Raw genomic sequence first — 27,983 nt, forward strand, 5'->3', positions numbered from 1 at the left:
TGTAAGAGTGTTTTGCTTAAGTAGGGCTGATCTGGGGAAGTGGTATGGAGGGGTCAGGGAAGGGGCGACTGGGAACAATGGGTGGGAACTGGGAACCAGCTGATCACCTGGAATGTTAGAGGGTTAAACGGGCCCAGTGAAGAGGGTGCATGTGTTTGAGCATTTGCGGGTTCTGAAGGCGGACATAGTCTTGTGGCAGGAGACGCACCTGAAAGTGGCAGGCCAGGTTAGGTTAAGGAAGGGCTGGGTCAGGTCTTTCATTCTGGGCTGGATTCTAAGACGAGGGGGTTGCGATCCTGATTAATGAAAAGGTACAATTTGAGGCGGAGGGCACAGTCGTGGATGGGGGTGGCAGGTTCGTTATGGGTGAGGGGTAAGCTCGAAGGGGTGAGAGCAGTCCTGGTCAGTGTGTATGCCCCTAATTGGGACGATGAGGATTTTATTAGGAGGGAGAACTTGCATAAGTTGATCATGGGCGGGGACTTTAATACAGTCCTGGACCCGAGCCTGGACCGGTCATGCTCAAGAACGGGCAGGTTGCCAGCGATGGCAAAGGAACTGAGAGGGTTCATGGAGCAAATGGGGGGAGCAGATCTGTGGAGATTTAGCCGACTGACAGCGAGGAGTTGTCGTACTACTCCCACGTCCACAAGGTGTATTCCCGAATTGACTACTTTGTTGTGAGTAGGGACCTGCTGACCGGAATGGTGGGGTCAGAATATTCGGCAATTGCCATATCGGATCATGCTCCGCACTGGGTAGACCTGCAGTTTTGTAAGGTCAGCTTTCAGCACCCACCATGGAGACTGGAAGTTGGACTACTCGTGGACGAGGCGGTGTGCGAGAGGCTGAGGAAATGTATGCAGAATTAGCCTGCAGGTGAACGATACTGGAGAAGTCTCGGTAGCAGTGGTCTGGGAGGCACTGAAGGCAGTGGTGAGAGGGGAGCTGATTTCAATCCGGGTGTACAGGGACAGAACAGATAGGGCAGAGATGGACAGACTGATTAAGGAAATTCTACGGACGGACAGGAGTTGCGCGGAATCCCCGAGGGCCAGAGTTACTCAGGAAACGACAGAGGCTGCAGGCCGAATTTGGGGGTGCTGACTACAGACAAGGCTGTAGAGCAGCTTAGAAAGGTAAAAGGCGCCGATTTATGAGCATTGGGGAGAAGGCCAGTAGAATGCTTGCGCAGCAACTGAGGAAGAGGGAAGCGGCCAGGGAAATGGGGAGGGTAGTGGATGGGGAAGGTAATCTAGTGGGTGATCCAGCAGGCTGAACAAGGTCTTTAGGGACTTTTATAGGAAGCTGTACACTTTGGGGGGAGGGGGGGGGGGGGTGGGGGATGAGGCGATTCCTGGACGGACTGACCTTCCCAAGAGTGGGGAGGGGATTGGTGGATGGACTGGGACCCCTGGTCAGGATCGAAGAGATATTGGGGGGCCTGAAGGTCATGCAGTCGGGTAAAGCCCCGGGGCCGGACGGGTATCCGGTGGAGTTTTACAAAATATTGGCCGGGATAGTGGGGCCGGAGCTGGTCAGGGTCTTTAACGAGGCAAGAGACACAGGGCGTTTACCCCCGACGATGTCGCAGGCCACCATCTCGCTCAATCTGAAACGGGATAAGGACCCGGAGGCCTGTGGGTCATACAGGCCGATCTCTGATCAACGTAGACGCCAAGTTACTGGCCAAGATTTGGGAGACCAGAATTGAGGATTGTGTGCCGGATGTAATTGTGGAGGACCAAACCGGGTTTGTAAAGGGGAGGCAGCTGGTGGCCAACATAAGAAGGCTGGTCAACTTGATTCTGATGCCCCCGGAGAGTAGGGAGGTAGAGATAGTGGTAGCCATGGATGTTGAAAAGGCTTTTGACCGGGTCGAGTGGGATTATCTGTGGGAGGTACTAGGACGGTTCGGGGCGGGGTTCATCGACTGGGTTAGGCTGTTGTATCAGGCCCCGGAGGCGAGTGTAAGGACGAACAGGACGACATCGGACTACTTTAGAATGCACCGTGGGACAAGATAGAGCTGCCCTCTCTCCCCACTGCTATTTGCGCTGGCCATAGAGCTGCTGGCAATTGCACTAAGAACGTCTAGGGGCTGGAAAGGGCTGGTCTGGGGGGGAGAAGTGGAACATAGAATCTCGTTATACGCAGATGATCTGCTGTTATATATATCGGACCCCAATGGTGCGGATAGACCGTATTATGGCAACTCTGAGGGAATTTGGCCGGTTCTCGGGATACAAACTGAACATGGCGAAGAGCGAATTGTTTGTAATTCAGGCGAGGGGGCAGGAGAGTAAGCTGAAGGGGTTGCCGTTCAGGCTGGTGGGGGAGAGTTTCCGATATTTGGGGATTCAAGTGGCACGGGACTGGGGCAGGTTGCATAAGCTCAACCTGTCCCGACTGGTGGAAAGAGTGAGGGAGGAGGTCCGGAGGTGGGATGCACTCCCGCTGTCATTGGCGGGGAGGGTGCAGACTGTTAAGATGACAATTCTCCCGCGGTACCTGTTTGTTTTTCAGTGTCTCCCCATCTTTATCCCGCGGTCCTTCTTTAAGAGGCTGAATAAAATTATTCTGGGATTTGTATGGGCAGGGAAGAGGGTGATGCTTGAAAGGAACAGAGGAGAAGGGGGGCTGGCATTGCCGAACTTCAGCAACTATTACTGGGTGGCCAACATAGCGATGATAAGGAAATGGATGGTGGGTGCGGGGTCGGTTTGGGAGCGGATGGAGGCTGCTTCGTGTAGGGGCACTAGCTTAACAACCCTGGTCATGGCGCCTCTGCCGCTTCCGCCGGCACGGTACTCCACCAGCCCGATAGTGGTGGCGTCTCTTCGGATCTGGGACCAGTGGAGGAGGCATGTAGGGGAGGTAAGAGCATCGGTGTGGACCCCAATCTGCGGCAACCACCGATTTGCCCCGGGGAACATGGACGGGGGTATCGACTGTGGAGGAGGGTGGGGATTATGAGGATGGGGGATCTGTTCCTGGAAGGGAGCTTTCCGAGCATGAGGGCGCTGGAGGAGAAGTTTGGGCTGGCGAGAGGAAACTACTTTAGATACTTGAAGGTGAGGGATTTTGTACGCAGACTGGTGCCGTCCTTCCCACGTCTCCTGCCGAAGGGGAGACAGGACAGGGTAGTTTCTAGGGGAGAGGGTAGAGTTTCAGACGTCTACAAGGAACTAATGGGAGCTGAGGATACGCAGACCGAGAACCTGAAGCTTAAGTGGGAGGAGGAGCTCATGGGGGAGCTGGAGGACGGTATTTGGGCAGAAGCCCTGAGCAGAGTAAACACGACCGCAACATGTGCCAGGCTCGCCCTGATCCAGTTTAAGGTCGTGCACCGGGCCCACATGACGGTGGCCCGGATGAGCAGATTCTTCGGGCTGGAGGACAAGTGTGCTAGATGCGCCGGCTAACCATGTACACATGTTCTGGTCGTACCCTAAACTTGGGGCGTATTGGCAGGGATTCGCAGATGTCATGTCCCGGGTATTGAAAACTGGGGTGGTAATGAGCCCGGAGGTGGCAATCTTTGGGGTTTCGGAGGACCCGGGAGTCCAGGAAGAGAGAGGGCGACGGGCAGCACGGTAGCACAAGTGATTAGCACTGTGGCTTCACTGTGCCAGGGTCCCAAGTTCGATTCCCTGCGGGGTCACTGTCTGTGCGGAGTCTGCACGTTCTCCCCGTGTCTGCGTGGGTTTCCTCCGGGTGCTCCGGTTTCCTCCCACAGTCCAAAGACGTGCAGGTTAGGTGGATTGGCCATGATAAATTGCCCTTAGTGACCATAAAAGGTTAGGTGGGGTTATTGGGTTACGGGGATAGGGTGGAAGTGAGGGCTTAACTGGTTCGATGCAGACTCGATGGGCTGAATGGCCTCCTTCTGCACTGTAAGTTCTATGTTCTGGCCTTTGCTTCCCTGGTAGCCCGATGACGAATACTGTTAGCATGGAGGGACTCAAAGCCCCCGATGGCTGAGGGTATGGCTTTCGGACATGGCGAGCTTTCTTGGCCTAGCGAAAGTCAAGTTCGCCTTGAGAGGTTCACTACTAGGGTTTGCCTGAAGGTGGCAGCCATTCATTGACTTCTTCGCAGAGGAGTAAGCGTCAGCCGGGGGGGGGGGGGGGGGGGAGGGCAAGGGTAGAGTAGGATAGGGTGATATTGAAGCGGGTCCGTGCATGAACAGTGCCGTGGTTTGCACTATGTTTAATTTGTGTCTTAACTTTTTATTTGCACTGTACAATGTCTATATCCCCTTTTCTATATGCCTAAAATACCTCAATAAAATTGTTTGTTTAAATAAAATTTAAAAAATTGTGGAACCGGCATGGTGGCTGATGAGGGAGACCTCTCTCCGGGAGGTAGGACCCGGAGAGGAGCGACTCTGGGCTGCATACTGGCTGGGGTGGCGGGGTCCTGATAGGGAGTGGGGGGAGACGGTGGGAACAGGCCTACTGGCCTGGGTGAACCCCCCTCGCCCCACAGAACTGGGCGGTGTCCAGGTACGGACTGCCATTATGACGGCCATCTTGCTGACCACCGACCTTGGCCCCTGGTTCTGCAGACTGACACCGACCGTACGGATGCCCCCACCCATGCACACAGCTGACGGCCCACCCAGGGCAACACCCACAGTAGCCCTTGGTGGGGGCAGTGCCAGCCAACAGTACCCCTGGCATCAGGCATGGGTGGGGGGGGGGGGTACTGGCTGGAGGCGGTGGATGCCAGATGGACCGGCTCCATCTCCAACTCCAACAGGTCCTGCAAGACACAAGACAAAATGCACAATTAGACTGGCGATGGGAGTTGGGGGTGAGGATCATGCGAGGGTGGCGTTGGGGGTTTGACACACGTGTCACATGGGTACCGCAACTAAGCGGGGTCTCACTTCCTCGCCCACAGCCGATCTCTGCCTCGGCGACCTCCCTTTCCTCTGGGCTGCCCCCACGTCCAGGGCCCTCAGCTCTGCCATGGTTAGGGAGTGCAGATCCGGCGGTCCCCTTCCTGCTCCCAATGGTTGTGCGTGGCCTTCTCCTGAGGGTGGGGTGGGGGGGGGGGGGGGGGAAGAGACCCAGACCCAGACCCAGACCCAGTGTTGGATAATACGGAAGGCGTCGGCTGGCAGTCTCCTTCCTGGGGTATATGGTCATCCATCGCTCCTCCACCGTGTCTGTGAACCTTGGGGCTGCTCTCCTCACTGCCATCTTGTTGGCTGGGATGTGTGGGGAGGGAGGATTGTTTTCTGCAGCTTGTCAGCCTTTGGATGTCAATCGTGAAACTGGCGAATCCGGCACCATTTCTCATATTGTACTCCACATGGTGCCGGTGCCTAGCCGCTTAACGGTAGCGGAATGGGTCCAGGTGCGATGCTGGTTTTTCTGTCGTAAAAGTCCAAGGATTCTGTGTTCGAGTCAATACATAGTCAGAGAAACAGAGAATCCCGCCCAATGTATTTAACTCCACCGGGAAACCCCTTAATCCAAACAAAACTGAATTTATCCATGCTTTTACGATGCTTTAATTGCACCTCTGGCCCCGAAAACCTTTGAAACCAGGATTCTTTAAAAACACTACAGTAGCAGTCATACACACAATACCCCAGGCTTTAACCCTTACTGCACCAAATACACATAATATATCTGGAATCCCTACATCCATTACACTGAAAGTTCCAACTGTTCATCCCAGTTGTTTGAGAGCCAGGGGAAGCAGCCTCTCGGCATCTATCCTGCCAAGCCCTCAAAACCTAGATATTTAAATGTGAACAGCTCTCGTTCAGTACATGTCCATTCTACCCTATTTCTCCTTGTGGAGAGTTCTCACCCCGTGATGGTTCAATCTATTGAACCTTTGTTACACTCCCTCCACGACACATGTTTCCTTCCTTGGGTACGGAGACCAAAGCTGTTCTCACCACTTGAAAGTACTAGTTCATGGGTGTTGGCCATTCCAAACATACGGGTGAGTGCCAAGGAGAAGTCTCGGAAGCTCAGATCGAATCTTTTTTGCAGCGTGCATTTTGCAACGAGACTACTGTGTCATGTTGAGGATGGTGTGGGAGGTCCGAAATTGTGACGTACAAAGGGATTTGAGGCTCAAACATCGTGCAGAAAATATTCTGTCCAGCATTGCTACCTCTAGAAGTTGCACGTGGCTGTGTCTGAACTCTGATTTCCCCCAGTAAGAAGGAAAGAAAATGTTTCTGTATCCGAGATCCAATATATTTTCTCCTCCCATTCCTGCAGGGTTTAAAGAAGACCATTTCTGCCATGGACCAGGAGCAGCCACGTACGGAGGGCAGCATTAACACCCGGAATGAACTGAAGAAAGTGCTGCACCTGGAATCACTTTACAAACAGAACAAGGTGAGGAAGAATTACCCTTAATTTGCTAAGGAGCTGGAACCAGCACCAAAACCCATGCGATCAGTGACTCCTTTCACGGGCTGTTTTCATTCACTTGATGATGCATAACCCTGTCGCAAGGTTACTGGGTAACAGGGTTTCAGTTCTCTGTTGGAATCAGCTTGTCTGTAGCTGCAAAATGCACCTCCCACTGCCACAACATTGAAAGCAGGTTTACATGTCTTTATAGAACTCTACACCAGTACTGGGCCACCGGCACATCACGCCTCCGCCAGCTCTTTGAAATTGCCCCCTCTGTCCCTTCGTTCTTTCCTTCTAGCACTGCAGTTTTCTCCCCTTCAAGTATTCTAATTCTCTTATCAAATGCTACTATTGCATTTGCTTTCACTGCCTATAGGCAGTGCAATCTGGATCAGAGCAAGTTGTTTTGCGGGGAAGAAAAGTTCCCCCACTTGAAATGAAAAATGAAAATCGCTTATTGTCACAAGTAGGCTTCAAATGAAGTTACTGTGAAAAGCCCTTAGTCGCCACATTCCGGCGCCTGTTCGGGGAGGCTGGTACGGGAATTGAACCGTGCTGCTGGCCTGCCTTGGTCTGCTTTCAAAGCCAGCGATTTAGCCCAGTGTGCTAAACCAGCCCCTACCTGAGTCGCTCAGGTTTTCTTTAGCTTATTTCCTTAAAACAGTTGTCCTCTGGTTTATAGACCTTTCTAATATGGGCGGCACGGTAGCGCAGTGGTTAGCACTGTTATTTCACAGCGCCAGGGTCCCGTATTCGATTCCGGCTTAGGTCACTGCCTGGGCAGAATCTGCACATTCTCCCCGTGTCTGTGTGGGTTTCCTCCGGGTGCTCATGTTCCCTCTCAATCCCGAAAGGTGTGCTGTTAGGTGAATTGGACATTCTGAATTCTCCCTCTGTGTACCCGAACACAGGTGCCGGAATGTGGCGACTAGGGGATTTTCACAGTAACTTCATTGGAATGTTAATGTTAGCCTACTTGTGACAATAATAAAGATTATTATTTACACTATTTGTAATATAAGTTTTATAATGCCTCCGAAGTGCCTGTTAAAGGTACTATATAAATGTAAGTTGTTGAAGGAATCCCAGAGCTTGGGACCGAGGCAATTAAAGGCAGGACTGCCAATGGAGAGGGCAAAGGTAATCGGGGATGCACAAGAGGCCAAAGTGGGAGGAACAAGCACAGACCAAATGCTATTTGCAGTTGAATCATTGTAGCACAGTTGCTTCACAGCGCCAGGGTCCCAGGTTCGATTCTCGGCTTGGGTCACTGTCTGTGTGGAGTCTGCACGTTCTCCCCCGTGTCTGCGTGGGTTTCCTCCGGGTGCTCCGGTTTCCCCTCACAAGTCCCCAAAGACGTGCTGTTAGCTGAATTGGATATTCTGAATTCTCCCGCTGTGTACCCGAACAGGCCACAGGTGCCAGACTGTGGCAACTAGGGGCTTTTCACAGTAACTTCATTGCAGTGTTAATGTAAGCCTACTTGTGACAATAAAGATTATTACCTTTTTGAATGTCGCATCTTTCTTTGAAACTTTATTTGCAGGCTCAGGTGATGCCTTTAAAGACCATGCTCGAGATAATCACCAAATATTTCCTGGACAGTTGCGAGACCACTAAGATTATGGCGAGGGACAACTTTCGAGCACCAGCTATTGTAAGCCAACGAGCAACATCAGTGCGTTTTGACAGTACCTTTGTAAATATCTACGATCTCTCTGACGAGGACAAAGGTGGAGGTGTAGCATTCCACGACTTGAATAAATCAGAGCCTTGCAGGTACAATTAGTCTGATTCTGGTGCATGACAATTACTTGAAAGTGGCCTTGCTGCTTTCCGTGGGAAATGGGCAAGTTACAATGTTGACAATATTGGAGTTTAAATGATCTCAGAACTGAGTGGTTATAAACTGAAAAAGCTGGGGCTTTTTTTCTTTAGAAAAGGGAAGGGTGTGACCTGATAGAGGTCTTGAAAATTATGAAATGGTTTGATGGGGTAGACATAGAGAAGAAGTGCTGGTCAGGTGAGGAAAGCTCTGTGGAACTGACAGTCTTCACAGATTCCTTTCCTTGCCAGATTGAACAGCACTCTGAAATTATTTCGAAGAGCTGGCGAGGATCACGAGGGGGGGTGGGGAGGGTGATGCAAAACCAGGATTCTGAGAGTGATCTCAAAATTACATTAAGGCACAGAGATCGGGACCTCCTCCAGGGGCATGGGACCCCCTCCACCCTCTCGCATCGGTGAACGCCCCAGGAGGCGTTGCCAGTGGCCCATCAACCCTGGAGCTTACAGGCACCTCCATGCGCCCGGCATGGTCATCATGACTTGTATTTGCTTTTGAAAACCAGTAATGGTTCATGACAGCAGAGGTAGGATAGATTGTGAGCAGATGCTACGATGTTAAGCCCGTTAACTATATTAACATTTATTTAAATCTATGCAAATCAAGTCCACGCCCAGCTAATTACATCACCGGCGGGGGGAAGGAGATCTCGCTGGCGCAAATCCCGTTTCTGGCCCCACTGGATATTTAGCGGCCATCTGGATTTGTGCCCGTGGCTAACGGGACGGCTAGATCGTGCTCACTGAGAGCAATCAGTGTTGGCATCTTCCTTTTAATCTGTGAGCGTCTTTGTTTCCGGAAGTTTTCCCATTCTCCAATCATGTTTTCATGGTTCCAGTCGGACTGAAGTATTGTGTCCCATTTGATTGGAGTCGCTCTGCTCCGATAATTTCAATTGCATTCTAAGACATACATTTATCCAGCTTCACTAACCCGCAATGCGTAAGCAACCATAACCTTCCATTTGGTTTATTTAAAAATACGCTAGTAAGTAATGTGTATGGCCTTTCATAAGTCCAACCCACTGTATTCTTTTTTTTTAAATAATATTTTATTGAAAATTTTTGGTCAACCAACACAGTACATTGTGCATCCTTTACACAACATTGTAACAATACAGATAATAATGACCTTTTTTAAATTTAAACAAAAACAACAACAAATAAATAAATATTAAATAACAAAAAATAAAAACTAGCCCTAATTGGCAACTGCCTTGTCTCAGGCCACCCCCCCCCCCCCCCCCCCCCAAGTCCTGGGCCGCTGCTGCTGCCTTCTTTGTTCTCCCCTATCTATCTTTCCGCAAGATATTCGACGAACGGTTGCCACCCTTGAGTCGACCCCCTTAGGACGAACTTATTCCGCTCTAACTTTATGAACCCCGCCATATCATTTATCCAGGTCTCCACCCCCGGGGGCTTGGCTTCTTTCCACATTAGCAATATTCTGCGCCGGGCTACTAGGGACGCAAAGGCCAAAACATCGGCCTCTTTCGCCTCCTGCACTCCCGGCTCTTGTGCAACCCCAAATATAGCCAACCCCCAGCTTGGTTCGACCCGGACTCCTACTACTTTCGAAAGCACCTTTGTCACCCCCATCCAAAACCCCTGTAGTGCCGGGCATGACCAAAACATATGGGTATGATTCGCTGGGCTTCTCGAGCACCTCGCACACCTATCCTCCACCCCAAAAAATTTACTGAGCCGTGTTCCAGTCATATGTGCCCTGTGTAATACCTTAAACTGAATCAGGCTTAGCCTGGCGCACGAGGACGACGAGTTTACCCTGTTTAGGGCATCTGCCCACATCACCTCCTCAATCTCCTCCCCTAGCTCTTCTTCCCATTTCCCTTTTAGTTCGTCCATCATAGTCTCCCCTTCGTCTCTCATTTCCCTATATATATCCGACACCTTACCGTCCCCCACCCATTTCTTTGAGATGACTCTGTCCTGCACCTCTTGTGTCGGGAGCTGCGGGAATTCCCTCACCTGTTGCCTCGCAAAAGCCCTCAATTGCATGTACCTGAATGCATTCCCTTGGGGCAACCCATATTTCTCGGTCAGCGCTCCCAGACTCGCAAACTTCCCATCCACAAATAGATCTTTCAATTGCGTTATACCTGCTCTTTGCCACATTCCATATCCCCCATCCATTCCCCCCGGGGCAAACCTATGGTTGTTTCTTATCGGGGACCCCCCCAGTGCTCCGGTCTTTCCCCTATGTCGTCTCCACTGTCCCCAAAATCTTCAGTGTAGCTACCACCACCGGACTCGTGGTATAGTTCCTTGGTGAGAACGGCAATGGGGCTGTCACCATAGCCTGCAGGCTGGTCCCCCTACAGGACGCCCTCTCTAATCTCTTCCACGCCGCTCCCTCCCCCTTTCCCATCCACTTACTCACCATTGAAATATTAGCGGCCCAGTAATACTCACTTAGGCTCGGTGGTGCCAGCCCCCCCCCTATCCCTACTACGCTGTAAGAATCCCTTCCTCACTCTCGGAGTCTTCCCGGCCCAAACAAAACCCATGATACTCTTTTCTATCCTTTTGAAAAAAGCCTTCGTGATCACCACCGGGAGACACTGAAACACAAAAAGGAATCTCTGGAGGACCACCATCTTAACCGCCTGCACCCTCCCTGCCATTGACAATGCTACCATACCCCATCTCTTGAAATCTTCCTCCATCTGTTCCACCAACCGCGTCAAATTTAGCCTGTGCAATGTGCCCCAATTCTTAGCTATCTGGATCCCCAGGTAACGAAAGTCTCTTGTTACCTTCCTCAACGGTAGGTCTTCTATTTCTCTACTCTGCTCCCCCGGATGCACCACAAACAGCTCACTCTTTCCCATGTTCAATTTATACCCTGAAAAATCCCCAAGTATCCGCATTATTTCTGGCATCCCCTCCGCTGGATCCGCCACATATAGTAGCAGATCATCCGCATATAAAGATACCCGGTGTTCTTCTCCTCCCCTAAGTATTCCCCTCCATCCCTTGGAACCTCTCAGCGCTATCGCCAGGGGCTCAATCGCCAGTGCAAACAGTAATGGGGACAGAGGACATCCCTGCCTTGTCCCTCTATGGAGCGATCCCCGTCCATTCGTGACCACACTCGCCACTGGGGCCCTATACAACAGCTGCACCCATCTAACATACCCCTCTCCGAACCCAAATCTCCTCAACACCTCCCACAGATAATCCCACTCCACTCTATCAAATGCTTTCTCGGCATCCATCGCCACTACTATCTCCGTTTCACCCTCTGGTGGGGCCATCATCATTACCCCTAACAACCTCCGTATGTTCGTGTTCAGCTGTCTCCCCTTCACAAACCCAGTTTGGTCCTCATGAACCACCCCCCGGGACACATTCCTCTATTCTCATTGCCATTACCTTGGCCAAGACCTTGGCATCTACATTGAGGAGGGAGATTGGTCTGTAGGACCCGCATTGTAGCGGATCCTTTTCCTTCTTTAAAAGAAGCAATATCGTTGCTCCTGACATAGTCGGGGGCAGTTGTCCCCTTTCCTTTGCTTCGTTGAAGGTCCTCGTCAGTAGCGGGGCGAGCAAGTCCAAATATTTTCTGTAAAATTCAACTGGGAATCCGTCCGGTCCCGGGGCCTTTCCCGTCTGCATGTTCCTAATTCCTTTCACCACTTCTTCTACCGTGATCTGTGCTCCCAATCCCATCCTTTCCTGCTCTTCCACCTTGGGAATTTCCAGCCGATCCAAAAACTCCATCATTCTCTCCCTCCCATCCGGGGGTTGAGCTTCATACAATTTTTTATAAAATGTCTTAAACACTTCATTCACTCTCTCCGCTCCCCGCTCCGTCTCTCCATCTTCGTCTCTCACCCCCCCTATTTCCCTCGCTGCTCCCCTTTTCCTCAATTGGTGTGCCAGCAATCTGCTCGCCTTCTCTCCATATTCATACTGTACACCCTGCGCCTTCCTCCATTGTGCCTCTGCAGTGCCTGTGGTCAGCAAGTCAAATTCCACATGCAGCCTTTGCCTTTCCCTATACAGTCCCTCCTCCGGTGCTTCCGCATACTGTCTGTCCACCCTCAAAAGTTCTTGCAACAACCGCTCCCGTTCCTTACTCTCCTGCTTCCCTTTATGTGTCCTTATTGATATCAGCTCCCCCCTAACCACCGCCTTCAACGCCTCCCAGACCACTCCCACCTGAACCTCCCCATTGTCATTGAGTTCCAAGTACTTTTCAATGCATCCCCTCACCCTTAAGCACACCCCCTCATCCGCCATTAGTCCCATGTCCATTCTCCAGGGTGGACGCCCTCTTGTTTCCTCCCCTATCTCCAAGTCTACCCAGTGTGGGGCATGATCCGAAATGGCTATAGCCGTATATTCCGTTCCCCTCACCCTCGGGATCAATGCCCTACCCAACACAAAAAAGTCTATGCGTGAATAGACTTTATGGACATAGGAGAAAAACGAGAACTCCTTACTCCTAGGTCTACTGAATCTCCACGGGTCCACCCCTCCCATCTGCTCCATAAAATCCTTAAGCACCTTGGCTGCTGCCGGCCTCCTACCAGTCCTGGACTTCGACCTATCCAGCCTTGGTTCCAACACCGTGTTAAAGTCTCCCCCCATTATCAGCTTTCCGGTCTCTAGGTCTGGGATGCGTCCTAGCATTCGCCTCATAAAATTGGCATCGTCCCAATTCGGGGCATACACGTTTACCAACACCACCATCTCTCCCTGTAATTTGCCACTCACCATCACGTATCTGCCCCCGTTATCCGCCACTATAGTCTTTGCCTCGAACATTACCCGCTTCCCCACTAATATAGCCACCCCCCTATTTTTCGCATCCAGCCCCGAATGGAACACCTGCCCTACCCATCCTTTGCGCAACCTAACCTGATCTATCAGTTTCAGGTGCGTTTCCTGTAACATGACCACATCTGCTTTAAGTTTCTTAAGGTGTGCGAGTACTCGTGCCCTCTTTAACGGCCCGTTAAGCCCCCTCACGTTCCACGTGATCAGCCGAGTTGGGGGGCTTCCCACCCCCCCCCCCTTGCCGGTTAGCCATCATCTTTTTCCAGCTTCTCGCCCAGTTCCCACGCGGCTGTATTTCTCCCAGACGGTGCCCCCCCGCCCATCCTTTCCCGCACCCACTCCCCCCTTTCCCCAGCAGCAGCAACCCAGTAATTCCCCCCCCCCCCCCCCCCCGCTAGACCCCCCGCTCGCGTAATTACTCCCCCCATGTTGCTCCCAGAAGTCAGCAAACTCTGGCTGACCTCGGCTTCCCCCCGTGATCACGGCTCGCCCCGTGCGGCGCCCCCTCCTTCCTGCTTCTCTATTCCCGCCATAATTATCATAGCGCGGGAACCAAGCCCGCGCCTCTCCCTCGGCCCCGCCTCCCATGGCCAACGCCCCATCTCCTCTCCCTCCCCACCTCCCCCCATCACCACCTGTGGGAGAAAGAAAAGTTACCATACCGCAGGATTAATCATACAATCCCTCTTCGCCCCCCCCCCCCCCACTCGTCCCACCACTTTGTCCAAACGTTCATTTTCGTAGTCCAATCATTCCAATTTTTCTTCTACAATAAAAGTCCACGCTTCATCTGCCGTCTCAAAGTAGTGGTGCCTCCCTTGATATGTGACCCACAGTCTTGCCGGTTGCAGCATTCCAAACTTTATCTTTTTTTGTGAAGTACCGCTTTGGCCCGATTAAAGCTTGCCCTCCTTCTCGCCACCTCCGCACTCCAATCTTGATAGACGCGGATCACCGCGTTCTCCCATTTACTACACCGAGTTTTCTTCGCCCATCTAAGGACCATTTCTCTATCCTTAAAAAGGAGAAATCTCACCACTATGGCTCTGGGAGCTTCTCCTGCTCTCGATCCTCGCACCATAACTCGGTATGCTCCCTCCACCTCCAACGGACCCGTCGGGGCCTCCACTCCCATTAACGAGTGCAGCATCGTGCTCACATATGCCCCGACGTCCGCCCCCCTCCACACACCTTCAGGAAGGCCAAGAATCCTCAAGTTGTTCCTCCTTGCGTTGTTTTCCAGTGCCTCCAACCTCTCCACAGATCGTTTCTGGTGTGCCTCCTGTATCTCCGACTTCACCACCAGGCCCTGTATATCGTTTTCATTCTCTGCTGCTTTCGCCTTCACGACCCGAAGCTCCTGCTCCTGGGTCTTTTGTTCCTCTTTCAGCCCTTCAATCGCCTGTAATATCGGGGCCAACAACTCTTTCTTCATTTCCTTTTTTATCTCCTCCACGCAGCGTTTCAAAAACTCTTGTTGTTCAGGGCCCCATATGAAACTGCCACCTTCCGACGCCATCTTGGTTTCTGCTTGCCTTCCTTGCCGTTGTTCCAAAGGATCCGCTGCAATCCGGCCACTTTCCTCTCCTTTTTCCATCCGTGTCCAGGGGGAACACCCTTCTGGTTTACCGCACGGTGTTTTCAGCCGTTAAAATTGCCGTTGGGGCTCCTATCAAGAGCCCAAAAGTCCGTTTCACAGGGAGCTGCCGAAACGTGCGACTCAGCTGGTCATCGCCGCACCCGGAAGTTACCCACTGTATTCTTGATCTCATTATAACATGTACAAATTGGAATAATTAATAATAATCATTATTATTGTCGCAAGTAGGCTTACATTAACACTGCAATGCAGTTACTTCCTAGTCACCACATTCCGGCACCTGTTCGGGTACACAGAGGGAGAATTCAATGTCCAATTCACCTAACAGCACGTCTTTCGGGATTAGGAACAAGCAAATCATTTACATTTTGAAAACCTGTTCATTGATGGAATGATGCAATACAGCGCCCATTCATACCTAGCCCATTATGGAGCACACAAACAGGCCATTCCACCCAACCAATCCATGCCAATGTTTATGCTCCGATCAAGTCTTGTCCCCTCTTTCTCCGCCCAAATCTTTTTTTTTGATTAACATTTTATTGAGGTATTTCTTTGGCATTGTAACAGCAACAATATAAACAATGTACATAAAAATATTAACATAGTGCAAATACCACCTCCCTCTCCCACAGGTCCCACCATTACTTAACCCCCTACTCTATGCTACGCCCCCCCCCCCCCTCTGCTGACGATTAATTCTCCGCGAAGAAGTCGATGAATGGTTGCCACCTCCGGGCGAACCCTAACAATGACCCTCTCATGGTGAACTTAATTTTTTCCAGGCAGTGAAAACCAGCCATGTCCGATAGTCAGGTCTCCGATTTCGGGGGCTTCGAGTCCCTCCATGCTAATAATATCCATCTCCGGGCTACCAGGGAAGCAAAGGCCAGAACATCTGCCTCTTTCTCCTCCTGCGACACCCTGAAAGTCGCCACCCTCCGGACTCATCGCCACCCTCGTATTTAATACCTTGGACATGGCGTCGGCAAACTCCGCCCAAATCTAACATTGTAAACCTCTCCCTCATATACATATCGAACTTTGAAAATCTTTTCCCCCTGGGTGGCCTCAAGCCTCCCAACTTTTCAGTTCACAGCTGAACGCGGGAACGTATTGTGGCAGAGAAATTTTTAAATTTGTTTCACGACATGTGGCTGTCACTGGCTAGACCAGCATTTATTGCCCATCCCCAGTGCGCAAAGCTATGCCAAGATTTCATGGAATTATAGAATTTACAGTGCAGAAGGAGGCCATTCGGCCCATCGAGTCTGCACTGGCCCTTGGAAAAGAGCACCCTACTCAAGCCCACACCTTCACCCTATCCTCGTAACCCCACTTGAACCTTTTTTGGACACTAAGGGTAATTTAGTATAACCAATCCACCTAACCCGCATCTTTGGACTGTGGGAGGAAACCGGAGCACCCGGAGGAAACCCACAAGGGAAAGGGAGAACGTGCAGACTCCGACAGAGTGACCCGAGGCTGGAATTGAACCTGCGACCTTGGAGCGGTGAAGCAACTGTGCTAACCACTATGCTACCATGCTGCCCGATTTGTTGCCTTCTCTGAGGACTGAACCTCGATGTTCAGTTTATGATGTTCAGTTTATGAGACTGCCGCACTGCTACTGCCCTGAGAAGGCACTTGTTACACACAATGTCTTCATCCGGAGTAGAACCAGGGACCTATCGGGTGTAATGTGAAAGTGCTAAACACTGAACCGTGGAAACCGCCTGAAGAGCTAGTTGCACTCCCCAACCCTGCTCTTGTTGTTATCGGTCAAAGTTGACTGTCGTTTATTAGTATAACCTTCCTGATTCTGTTCCATTCCTAGGTTCCCGAATGATTCAGCTGGTTTGGCCTGTATACCAGTAGCTTCTACCAAGACTCTACAGAGTTCACTCAAGAAGAAGGATAGATCTCCTGGTAGGAATGGGTGCACTTCAGGGGGTGAACCGGGACTCCTTCCTGGTAATATCCTTTCATCAGATGCTCCCAGGGCTGGCATGTTTCCTGTGGAGCCCAGAGGTACAAACATGGAGCCTCAGAGACCACGGTCAGGTCGCGTCGTACGTGGCATAATGTCTGGCCCAATCCGCACAGTACAGGAGGTGAGTAGTCATTTGATCGCTGAAATCCCAACGAGATTCCAGAACATGACAAAATTGCTTTTTCCTCCCTCCCTGCATTATCCTTCCTGTTTTACTTGAGTTCGGTGATTTGCACAATTCCACCAAGACTGGAAGCCATTCAATCATTTCCCCAAATAAAGAAAAGAAAGGATGGCATTTTTCAAACATCTTTCCTGGACTCTGGGTGTTGCACAGTGCTTTCCTGCTGTGGGAGCAGATCTGTTAATAAAGGTTAATGGGTTGAAATTGTAATCTCATTCGGCCAGGCAGCTGTGACCATTGTTCTAGTTTACCTGAACACTTAATCGGTTGAAATTGTAATCTCATTAGGTCAAGCTTTGTCCCTTTTCTCAATGTGGTATTACTACATTTTGCACATTTGTAATCACATCTGTTTTGACCAGTTCTCTAAATCTTGTTACTATCTTGTGACTTCGTCACATGCCCATCACTGGATCCAATTGCCAGATGCATTTATCCAGAGCTGTATAAATACTGCATGTGCACTATAACCCTTTGCTCTTCTCAGGCTGGCGGTTAGGGTATCAATACCTTGCTGTCAGTAGGAAAACCAGCCCCTGTACAAGTAAAAAGTTATTACTTAGATTTACAGGAATGTGTCTGTGTGGTCCTTAAAGAACACAGTCGTACAATCTCCGACGCTGCCAATAAATTACCTTTTAAATGTAGTCACTATTGTAAAGTGGCAAAGGCAGCATCCAACACTCAACAAGGTGATGGCCAGATTATCAGATTTTTTTAGTGTTTGAGGAATTAATACTGACCAGAATTTTAGGAGGAGCTCCACTCCTTTTTTAGTGCAACAGTGCCACAATCTATACATCCACCTCATCACAGAATCCTAGAAACAGAAAACAGGACAAGGCCATTCGGCCTTTGGAACCTGCTCCATTCATTATGATCATGGCTGACATCCAACAAAGTAATCTGTTCCAAGTGCTCATCCAGGTACCTCTAAAGGATGTGATGCAACCCGCTTCTACCACCCTCCCAGGCAGTGCGTTCGAGACCATCACCACCCTCTGGGTAAATACGTTTTTCCTCAAATCCTCCCTAAACCTCCCGCCTTGAACTTGTGTCCCCTTGTAACCTACCCTTCAACGAAGGGGAACAGCTGTTTCCCATCCACCCTGTCCATAATCGTGTACACCTCGATCGGGTCGCCCCTCGGTCTTCTCTGCTCCAGCAAAAACAACCCAAGCCTATCTACCCTCTCTTCATAACTTAAACGTTCCATCCCAGGCAACATCCTGGTGAATTGCCTTTGCACCCTCCAGTGCAATCACATCCTTCCTATAATGTGGTGACCAGAATTGCACACAGTACTCCAGCTGTGGTCTCATCAAAGTTCTGTACAACTTCGCCATGACCTCCCTGCTTTTCTCATGATGGAATCTATGGCTTGATTGAGAAAGGCAAGTGTCCCATATGCCTTTTTCACCACCCTAATAATCTGCACTTCTGCCTTCAGAGATCTATGGACAAACACGTCAATGTCCCTTTGTTCCTCGGAACTTTCCAGTGTCATGACATTGATTGAGTGCTTCCTTGTCACATCACTCCTTCCAAAGTGTATCACCTCACACTTTTCAGGGTTTAAATTCCATTTGCCACTTGTTTGCCCATTTGACAATCCCGTCTCTTATCTCCCTGTAACCCAAGGCACTCAACCTCACTGTTAACCACCTGGCCGATCTGTGTCATAGGGAGTAAGGTATTGGCAGGCTTAAAAGTGGACAAATGGCTAGGTCCAGACAAAGCAGCCCACTTGATTGCTCCCCCTTCCACAAACATTCAAACCCTCCACCACCGGTGAACAGTGGCAGCCGTGTGTACTATCTCCAAGATGCACTGCAGTAACTTGCCAAGGTTCCTTAGACAGCACCTTCAAAACCTACGAACTACCACCTAGAGGTTCCCCTCCAAGTCACTCACCACCCCGACTCGCTGCTTCTTCACTGTCACTGTGTCAAAACCCTGGAACTCCCTCCCTAACACCACTGGGTGTACCTACAGTGGTTCAAGAAGGCAGCTCACCACCACCTTCTGCAGGGCAACTAGGGGGTGGGCATTAAAGTGAAGCCCATTTAAGTGAATTAAAAAAAAACATTCCAGGCACGGAAACATTAAATTAAACCCACTTAAAACTATATCTTATTTCTTATATTTCTTTTATATTTCTAATGTTTACACTTAACAAACATAAATCCCTCAAAACTAACTGCCCCCCCCCCCCCCAAAGGTCTGGAGTCACACTGACCCTCACCCCCCCCCAGGCCTGGCGTCACACTGACCACCCCCCCCCCCCCCCCAGGACTGGAGACAGACTGACCCTCACCCCCCAGGACTGCGGACAGACTGTCCTTCACCCCCCCCCCAGGACTGGAGACACTGACCCTCACGCCCCCCAGGACTGGAGACAGACTGACCCTCACCCCCCCCCCCCCAGAACTGGAGACACTGAACTGACCCTCGCCCCCCCCAGGACCGGAGACACAGTGACCCTCACCCCCCCCCCCCCCCCCCCCCCCCCAAGACTGGAGACACACTGACCCTCGCACTCCCCAGGACTGGAGACAGACTGACCCTCACACACCCCAGGCCGGAGAACAGTGACCCCCACCAAGGACTGGAGTTACACTGATCCTCACCCCCCCCCCCCCCCCCCCCCCCCCAGGACTGGAGACACTGACCCTCACACCCCTCACAGGACTGGAGACAGACTGACCCTCACCCCCACCCCCCCAGGACTGGAGACACTGACCCTCACACCCCCCAGGACTGGAGACAGACTGACCCTCACCCCACCCAGAACTGGAGACACTGACCCTCGCCCCCCCAGGACCGGAGACAGACTGACCCTCACCCCCCCCCCCCCAGGACTGGAGACACTGACCCTCACACCCCCATGACTGGGGACTGGCACTCACCCCCCCAGGACTGGAGACACTGACCCTCACACCCCCCAGAACTGGAGACACTGACCCTCGCCCCCCCAGGACCGGAGACACACTGATCCTCACCCCCCCCCCCCCCCCAAGACTGGAGACACACTGACCCTCACACTCCCCAGGACTGGAGACAGACTAACCCTCACACACCCCAGGCCGGAGACACAGTGACCCCCCCCCCCAAAGGACTGGAGTCACATTGACCCTCGCAGTCCCTAGGACTGGCGACAGACTGACCCTCACACCCCATAGGACTGGATTCAGACTGACCCTCACCACCGCACCCCCCAGGCCGGAGAACAGTGGACCCCCCCCCCCACCAAGGACTGGAGACACTGACCCTCACACCCCCCCAGGGCTGGAGACAGACTGACCCTCACCCCCCCCCCAGGACTGGAGACAGACTGACCCTCACCCCCCCCAGGACTGGAGACAGACTGACCCTCACCCCTCCCAGGACTGGAGATAGACTGACCCCCCCCCCCCCCCCCCCCCCCAGGACTGGAGACAGACTGACCCTCACCCCCCCCAGGACAGGAGACTGCCCCTCCCCCCCCCCCCCCAAAAGACTGGAGACAGACTGACCCCCCCCCCCCCCCCAGGACTGGAGACACTGACCCTCACACCCCTCCCAGGACTGGAGACAGACTGACCCTCACACCCCCAGGACTGGAGACAGACTGACCCTCACCCCCCCCCCCCCCCCCAGGACTGGAGACACTGACCCTCACACCCCCCAGGACTGGAGACAGACTGACCCTCACCCACCCAGAACTGGAGACACTGACCCTCGCCCCCCCAGGACCGGAGACAGACTGACCCTCACCCCCCCCCCCCCCCCCCAAAGACTGGAGACACACTGACCCTCACACTCCCCAGGACTGGAGACAGACTAACCCTCACACACCCCAGGCCGGAGACACAGTGACCCCCCCCCCCCCAAAGGACTGGAGTCACATTGACCCTCGCAGTCCCTAGGACTGGCGACAGACTGACCCTCACACCCCATAGGACTGGATTCAGACTGACCCTCACCACCGCACCCCCCAGGCCGGAGAACAGTGGACCCCCCCCCCCCCCCCCCACCAAGGACTGGAGACACTGACCCTCACACCCCCCCAGGACTGGAGACAGACTGACCCTCACCCCCCCCCCAGGACTGGAGACAGACTGACCCTCACCCCCCCCCAGGACTGGAGACAGACTGACCCTCACCCCTCCCAGGACTGGAGATAGACTGACCCCCCCCCCCCCTCAGGACTGGAGACAGACTGACCCTCACCCCCCCCAGGACAGGAGACTGCCCCTCCCCCCCCCCCCCCCCCCCCAAAAGACTGGAGACAGACTGACCCCCCCCCCCCCCCAGGACTGGAGACAGACTGACCCTCACACCCCCAGGACTGGAGACAGACTGACCCTCACCCCCCCCCCCCCCCCCAGGACTGGAGACACTGACCCTCACACCCCCAGGACTGGGGACTGACACTCACCCCCCCAGGACTGGAGACACTGACCCTCACACCCCCCAGGACTGGAGACAGACTGACCCTCACCCACCCAGAACTGGAGACACTGACCCTCGCCCCCCCCAGGACCGGAGACACAGTGACCCCCCCCCCCCCAAGACTGGAGACACACTGACCCTCACACTCCCCAGGACTGGAGACAGACTAACCCTCTCACACCCCAGGCCGGAGACACAGTGACCCCCCCCCCCCCAAAGGACATGGAGTCACATTGACCCTCGCACCCCCTAGGACTGGCGACAGACTGACCCTCACACCCCATAGGACTGGATTCAGACTGACCCTCACCACCGCACCCCCCCAGGCCGGAGAACAGTGGACCACCCCCCCCCCCCCCCAAGGACTGGAGTTGCACTGATCAAGCCCCCCCCAGGACTGGAGACACTGACCCTCACCCCCCCCCCCCCCCCCCAGGACTGGAGACAGACTGACCCTCACACCTCCCAGGACTGGAGATAGACTGACCCTCACCCCCCAGGACAGGAGACAGACTGACCCCCCCCCCCCCCCCCCCCAAGGACTGGAGACAGACTGACCCTCACCCCCTAGGACTGGGGACAGACTGACCCTCACACCCCCCAGGACTGGAGTCACACTGACCCTCAGCCCCCCCAAGGACTGGGGACAATGATCATCAACCCCCAGAACTGGAGACAGACTGACCCCCACACCCTCTCAGGACTGGAGACAGACTTTCCCTCACCCCCCCCCCTCCAGGACTGGAGACACTGACCCCCCCCCCCCCCCCCCCCCCCCAACCACCCCAGGACTGGAGTCGCACTGACCTTCACCCCCCCCCCCCCCCCCCCCCCCCCAAACCAACCAGGACTGGAATCAGACTGACAGCCCCCCCACCCCGCCCCAGGACTGGAGTCACACTGATTCTCTCTCTCCCCCCCCCCCCCCCGGACTGGAGTCACACTGATCCCCCCCCCCCCCACCCGCCCCCCGGACTGGAGTCACACTGACCCTCACATCCCCCAGAACTGGAGACGGACTGACCTTCACACCCTCAGGACTGGAGACAGACTGACCCTCACACTCCCCAGGACTGGAGACAGCCTGACCCCCCCCCCCCCCCCCCCCCCCCCCAAGGACTGGTGTTAAGACCAACCCTCACATCCCCCAGGACTGGAGTTAGACTAACCTTGGCATGCTGTAACCATTGAATGATCTTTCCTGTTGACTTTTTCCAATATTTGCAGGATTCCTCAAAAAAACGCCTGATTAAACGATCCTCTGGATCTAACCTGGCTTTACATACAATTGAGAGTGATGTTGACAGCGGTTCCTGTATCAAAGGATATGTACGTCAGGTGGGCACCTCATGCGAAAGCACTGCCTGCTCTGACTGGCTTCCTGTTACTGGCACGCTGATGGTGGATAACATGGCAGATGGCACATCCGCCCAGGACTACCCACAGAAGAAGCCTCCATGTCTTTATACAAGCGGCCGATGCAGTCAGAAGCCTCAAGATTTCAGATGGTACCATGAGACAGCAGATGACGTTTGCGCAGATAGGTTACTGGAACGAGAGAGGGGGCCAGTCCCAAGTGGGCAGGAGAAAAAACTGACCTCTAACCTCAATGCCAACTTGCCTGAAAAGAGCCGGAAAGTGAAGTTTGCTCCGGATTGCATGAACATTGAGTACGAGGCGACCGAAAACGATATTAAGATGACGGAAGATCTACATTCCAGGTATGTACCTCCTTTGGTGGTTGAATCTGAAAGTGTGGAGATGCTGAATGATGAGCCAGGCAGAGGGAGATTGCCAGGTTCACATCCCCTGTCTGGCAATTGTGCCTGGGTACAAGTGGGTGTTGATGCCAGCTTCCTCCCACGAAGCAGAAAAACCTGCAAAGAGCTTCTACTAATCAACCTATTCCTAATCCCTAATGACTCCAGTACTGCTTGTGTGCGGGGTGGGTGTGTTTGTGTGGGGATTGTCGTACATCAGACAAAAAGATTGGAAACAAATTTCAATACAAATACTAGAAAATGATTCTAATATTCAAACTTTTTTCACCCCAACTATATCCTTACAGACAAGGACACATTGCCAGTTATATCCTTACAGACAAGGACACATTGCCAGCTATATCTTTACAGACAAGGACACATTACTGACTATATATCTTTATAGACGAGGACGCATTACCGACCATATCTTCACAGACAAGGACACATTACCAAATATATCTTCACAGACAAGGACACATTGCCAGCTATATCTTTACAGACAAGGACACATTACTGACTATATCTTTATAGACAAGGACACATTACCAACTATATCTTTACAGACAAGGACACATTACCAAATATATCTTCACAGACAAGGACACATTGCCAGCTATATCTTTACAGACAAGGACACATTACTGACTATATCTTTATAGACGAGGACACATTACTGACTATATCTTTACAGATGAGGACACATTACCAACTATATCTTTACAGACAAGGACGCATTACCGACTATATCTTTACAGACAAGGACACATTACCGACTATATCTTTACAGACAAGGACACATTACCGACTATATCTTTACAGACAAGGACACATTACCGACTATATCTTTACAGACGAGGACGCATTACCGACCACATCTTCACAGACAAGGACACATTACCAACTATATCTTTACAGACAAGGACACATTACCGACTATATCTTTACAGACAAGGACACATTACCGACTATATCTTTACAGACAAGGACACATTACCGACTATATCTTCACAGACAAGGACACATTACCAACTATATCTTTACAGACAAGGACACATTACCGACTATATCTTTACAGACAAGGACACATTACCGCCTATATCTTCACAGACAAGGACACATTACCAACTATATCTTTACAGACAAGGACACATTACCAACTATATCTTTACAGACAAGGACACATTACCGACTATATCTTTACAGACAAGGACACATTACCAACTATATCTTTACAGACAAGGACACATTACCAACTATATCTTTACAGACAAGGACGCATTACCGACTATATCTTTACAGACAAGGACACATTACCAACTATATCTTTACAGACAAGGACACATTACCGACTATATCTTTACAGACAAGGACACATTACCGACTATATCTTTACAGACAAGGACACATTACCAACTATATCTTTACAGACAAGGACACATTACCGACTATATCTTTACAGACAAGGACACATTACCAACTATATCTTTACAGACAAGGACACATTACCGACTATATCTTTACAGACAAGGACACATTACCAACTATATCTTTACAGACAAGGACACATTACCGACTATATCTTTACAGACAAGGACACATTACCAACTATATCTTTACAGACAAGGACACATTACTGACTATATCTTTACAGACAAGGACACATTACCGACTATATCTTTACAGACAAGGACACATTACCAACTATATCTTTACAGACAAGGACACATTACCGACTATATCTTTACAGACAAGGACACATTACCGACTATATCTTTACAGACAAGGACACATTACCAACTATATCTTTACAGACAAGGACACATTACCAACTATATCTTTACAGACAAGGACACATTACCGACTATATCTTTACAGACAAGGACACATTACCGACTATATCTTTACAGACAAGGACACATTACCAACTATATCTTTACAGACAAGGACACATTACCAACTATATCTTCACAGACAAGGACACATTACCAACTATATCTTTACAGACAAGGACACATTACCAACTATATCTTTACAGACAAGGACACATTACCGACTATATCTTTACAGACAAGGACACATTACCGACTATATCTTTACAGACAAGGACACATTACCAACTATATCTTCACAGACAAGGACGCATTACCAACTATATCTTTAAAACAAGTACAAATTAGGAAAGAATAAATAATTTGCCATATCTAATATTCAGGGAAAGCATGGGGTATATGTGAACTGTGAGTTGTGGGCAGTCATACCACACTCCACAAAGTTAATGACAGATGCGACCAAAGCAGTTTCAATGGATTTGACAGATGCTTTTCACACCGCTAGCCTACCAGTCTCACTGAAACTCTCTTTCTCAAGAGGGTTTACAATTTCCACATTTGAAGAACTCGCCGTGGAATTATCTCCAAATGTCACTCTCAAACAGACAGTTTTGTCAGTGATCCATCTCCAGGGTTTCAATCTCACCTTCCGAGATTCCTTTCCCCTGGATGGCTGAGTATGATCAAGCATCACCTTCCAAATGTTCGGCCGTGCCAAGCAAAACATCACTGCTTCAAAGGAGTCCCATCCTCAGCTCTCTCAGACCTTCTGGACTCCTCTCAAGCCCACTTCTCTTCAAGTGTACTCCTCGAAACTCTCTAACTGGCTCAGCCTATTTCTCGGTTCCTTCCTTCCAACGTTACTTAACCGGATTACATAGAACATACAGTGCAGAAGGAGGCCATTCGGCCCATCGAGTCTGCACCGACCCACATTAATCCCTCACTTCCACCTTATCCCCGCAACCCAATAACCCCTCCCAACCCTTATGGACACTACGGGTAATTTAGCATGGCCAATCCACCTAACCTGCACGTCTTTGGACTGTGGGAGGAAACCGGAGCACCCGGAGGAAACCCACGCGGACACTGGGAGAACGTGCAAACTCCGCACAGACAGTGACCCAGCGGGGAATCGAACCTGGGACCCTGGCGCTGTGAAGCCACAGTGCTAATCACTTGTGCTACCGTGCTGCCCAAATCTGTATCCGATCTCTGTCTCTTACTTGGGCCTTTCTTCCGAGACCTCTCTCTGATCCCTGTTTTTGTCCCTGCCTGGGACTTTCGCCTGGGACCTCTCTCTGTCTCACCCTTTGTCCTGCATCCCAGGCCACCCACTCTCAAATGGCTCTCCTGTCCTGGGCTGCCTGAGCTGCGGTTTTGTGACATTTCCCATTTTTTTGCTTCACTTCTATGCATGTGTGCGGGGCCAGTTCCTGGGCTAGGAAACGTAAAAGCCACTAACTGTGCATGTTGTTACGACTAGTACAGACCTGGTGCCTCTCTTTAATTTATACTGTTCCTCAAATGTCGAACCCTCCTGTTCCAAAGATCACTGATTCGAGCCCGCAAATTATGTTGGGAGACTCTGGGCTAGTGCATGGTTAATTCCAGCCCCACTTGACCCGGAGTTGCAACAAAATTGAACAATTAATTCTCAGAAAATGCCCAAAGTCTTTGGTCGTTGGCTCCTGAAAAACTACAGTCACCAGGTTTGTAAATTGAAACACAATTTTTATTAATAACAAAAACTATAATTAAATAGACAGCAAATAGAACTGGTTAACTATTCTCTAATTCCTAAACCCCTCCTCTTTAACTTGTCCCACCCTCTATACGCACACGCACGCACAAACACAAGAAAGACAAAGACTGAGGGGAAAGAGAGGTGGAAAGAAAAGATTATACGAAAAGCTAAAGGATAAAAATCTTTGTTTCCAGTTTGATTATTTTGTGTCTAGGCCTTCAGTTGGGGCAGACCTCTGCTTTCATGCTGTAATGGTTTTCACTGTAGATTCATCAGGATCTCAAGACTTCTCTGCAGTTTCAGAAAAAGCAGGCAAGAAATGTTTTTGGAGAAAGAGAGAGAGAGAGCAACTCAAAGCTTCTTCTCTTAGCATCCACGTGCGTTCTGTTTCCTTCCTAGCTCCTCTGAAAACACCCCACCTGGCAAACCCAGTCACTGCCTGTTGCCGGGCAGAATACGGTCATTGGCCAATCCGTTGGCCACAAGCCAACCAATCGAACTGAACTCCTCCGATCTCTTGGGTGCCAGAAATCGAGTTCTTCTGGTCAAAAGCTAAATGTTCAAAGCACAGTGTACTATTGAGTTCCTCACTTCCTCTCCATGATTTAAAGGTATATGTCCATTTATTATCCATGGATCCAAGCTGATGATGACAAAGTCAAAGAAATAAGGAAATCAACAGGAGGAGTCCTTACAATGTGTGGTCCTTTCCTGGCTGGTGTATGGATAGCAAACCTCAATATTGTAAACCCCACCCCAAATGATGCATGTGCAGCCATTTCCCGCTCGGCAATGCGCAGAAGATCCGAGGCCTGCTGGGAAAGGTAGCTCCTGAACGACGACTGCGACTTGGAAATTATTTTGAGTTTCATCACACATTGCATGCAACAACTGTGCTATGAATGATTGGGACCACCCCTTATTTATAGCAATGGCATTTGCTGATTGTTCATGATTGATATGATCAATTTCTTAATCGCTATAGGGTTGCAACATGGCACAGTGAGTACCCCTCGACACAAAGCCTTGGGTTGAAGTCCCACTTCAGTGACTTGAGACCACAATCCAGACCATCACTCCCATGCGGTACTGAGGGAGTGCAGTACTGTCAAAGCTGCTGGCCGTTCAAATGAGATGTTAAACCGAGGCCAGCCGTCCTCAGGTCAATATTGAGGACCTCATTTCCACTATTTCAAAGGAGAGCAGGGGAATAAAAGCAGTAAATTCTGGATAAACTCAGCAGGTCTGGCAGCATCTGTGGAGAGAGAAACTAAGTTAACGTTTTGAACCCAGTATGACTCTTCAGAGCTTGCAGTTGTGCTGGCTCCATTAATGGTGAGGAAAGGTTTCCCCTGCAGGATTTTCAGGTTGCATTTGATGTGGCCATGCA

General features: G+C 51.1%; 1 protein-coding gene across 2 annotated transcripts in view; it reads left to right on the forward strand.

The window, feature by feature from the left end:
• mindy4 (MINDY lysine 48 deubiquitinase 4) overlaps nt 1-27,983 on the forward strand; it is a 275,047-nt gene that overhangs the window by 4,341 nt on the left and 242,723 nt on the right. For both annotated transcript variants that reach the window (XM_072508076.1, XM_072508075.1), the window contains exons 2-5: nt 6,252-6,371; nt 7,939-8,171; nt 16,481-16,757; nt 22,482-22,975. In XM_072508076.1, the coding sequence (XP_072364177.1) occupies nt 6,252-6,371; nt 7,939-8,171; nt 16,481-16,757; nt 22,482-22,975 (1,124 nt within the window). The remainder of the gene's footprint in view (nt 1-6,251; nt 6,372-7,938; nt 8,172-16,480; nt 16,758-22,481; nt 22,976-27,983) is intronic.

The sequence above is a fragment of the Scyliorhinus torazame genome, chromosome 6 (assembly GCF_047496885.1).
Source record: "Scyliorhinus torazame isolate Kashiwa2021f chromosome 6, sScyTor2.1, whole genome shotgun sequence".
Classification (NCBI taxonomy): domain Eukaryota; kingdom Metazoa; phylum Chordata; class Chondrichthyes; order Carcharhiniformes; family Scyliorhinidae; genus Scyliorhinus; species Scyliorhinus torazame.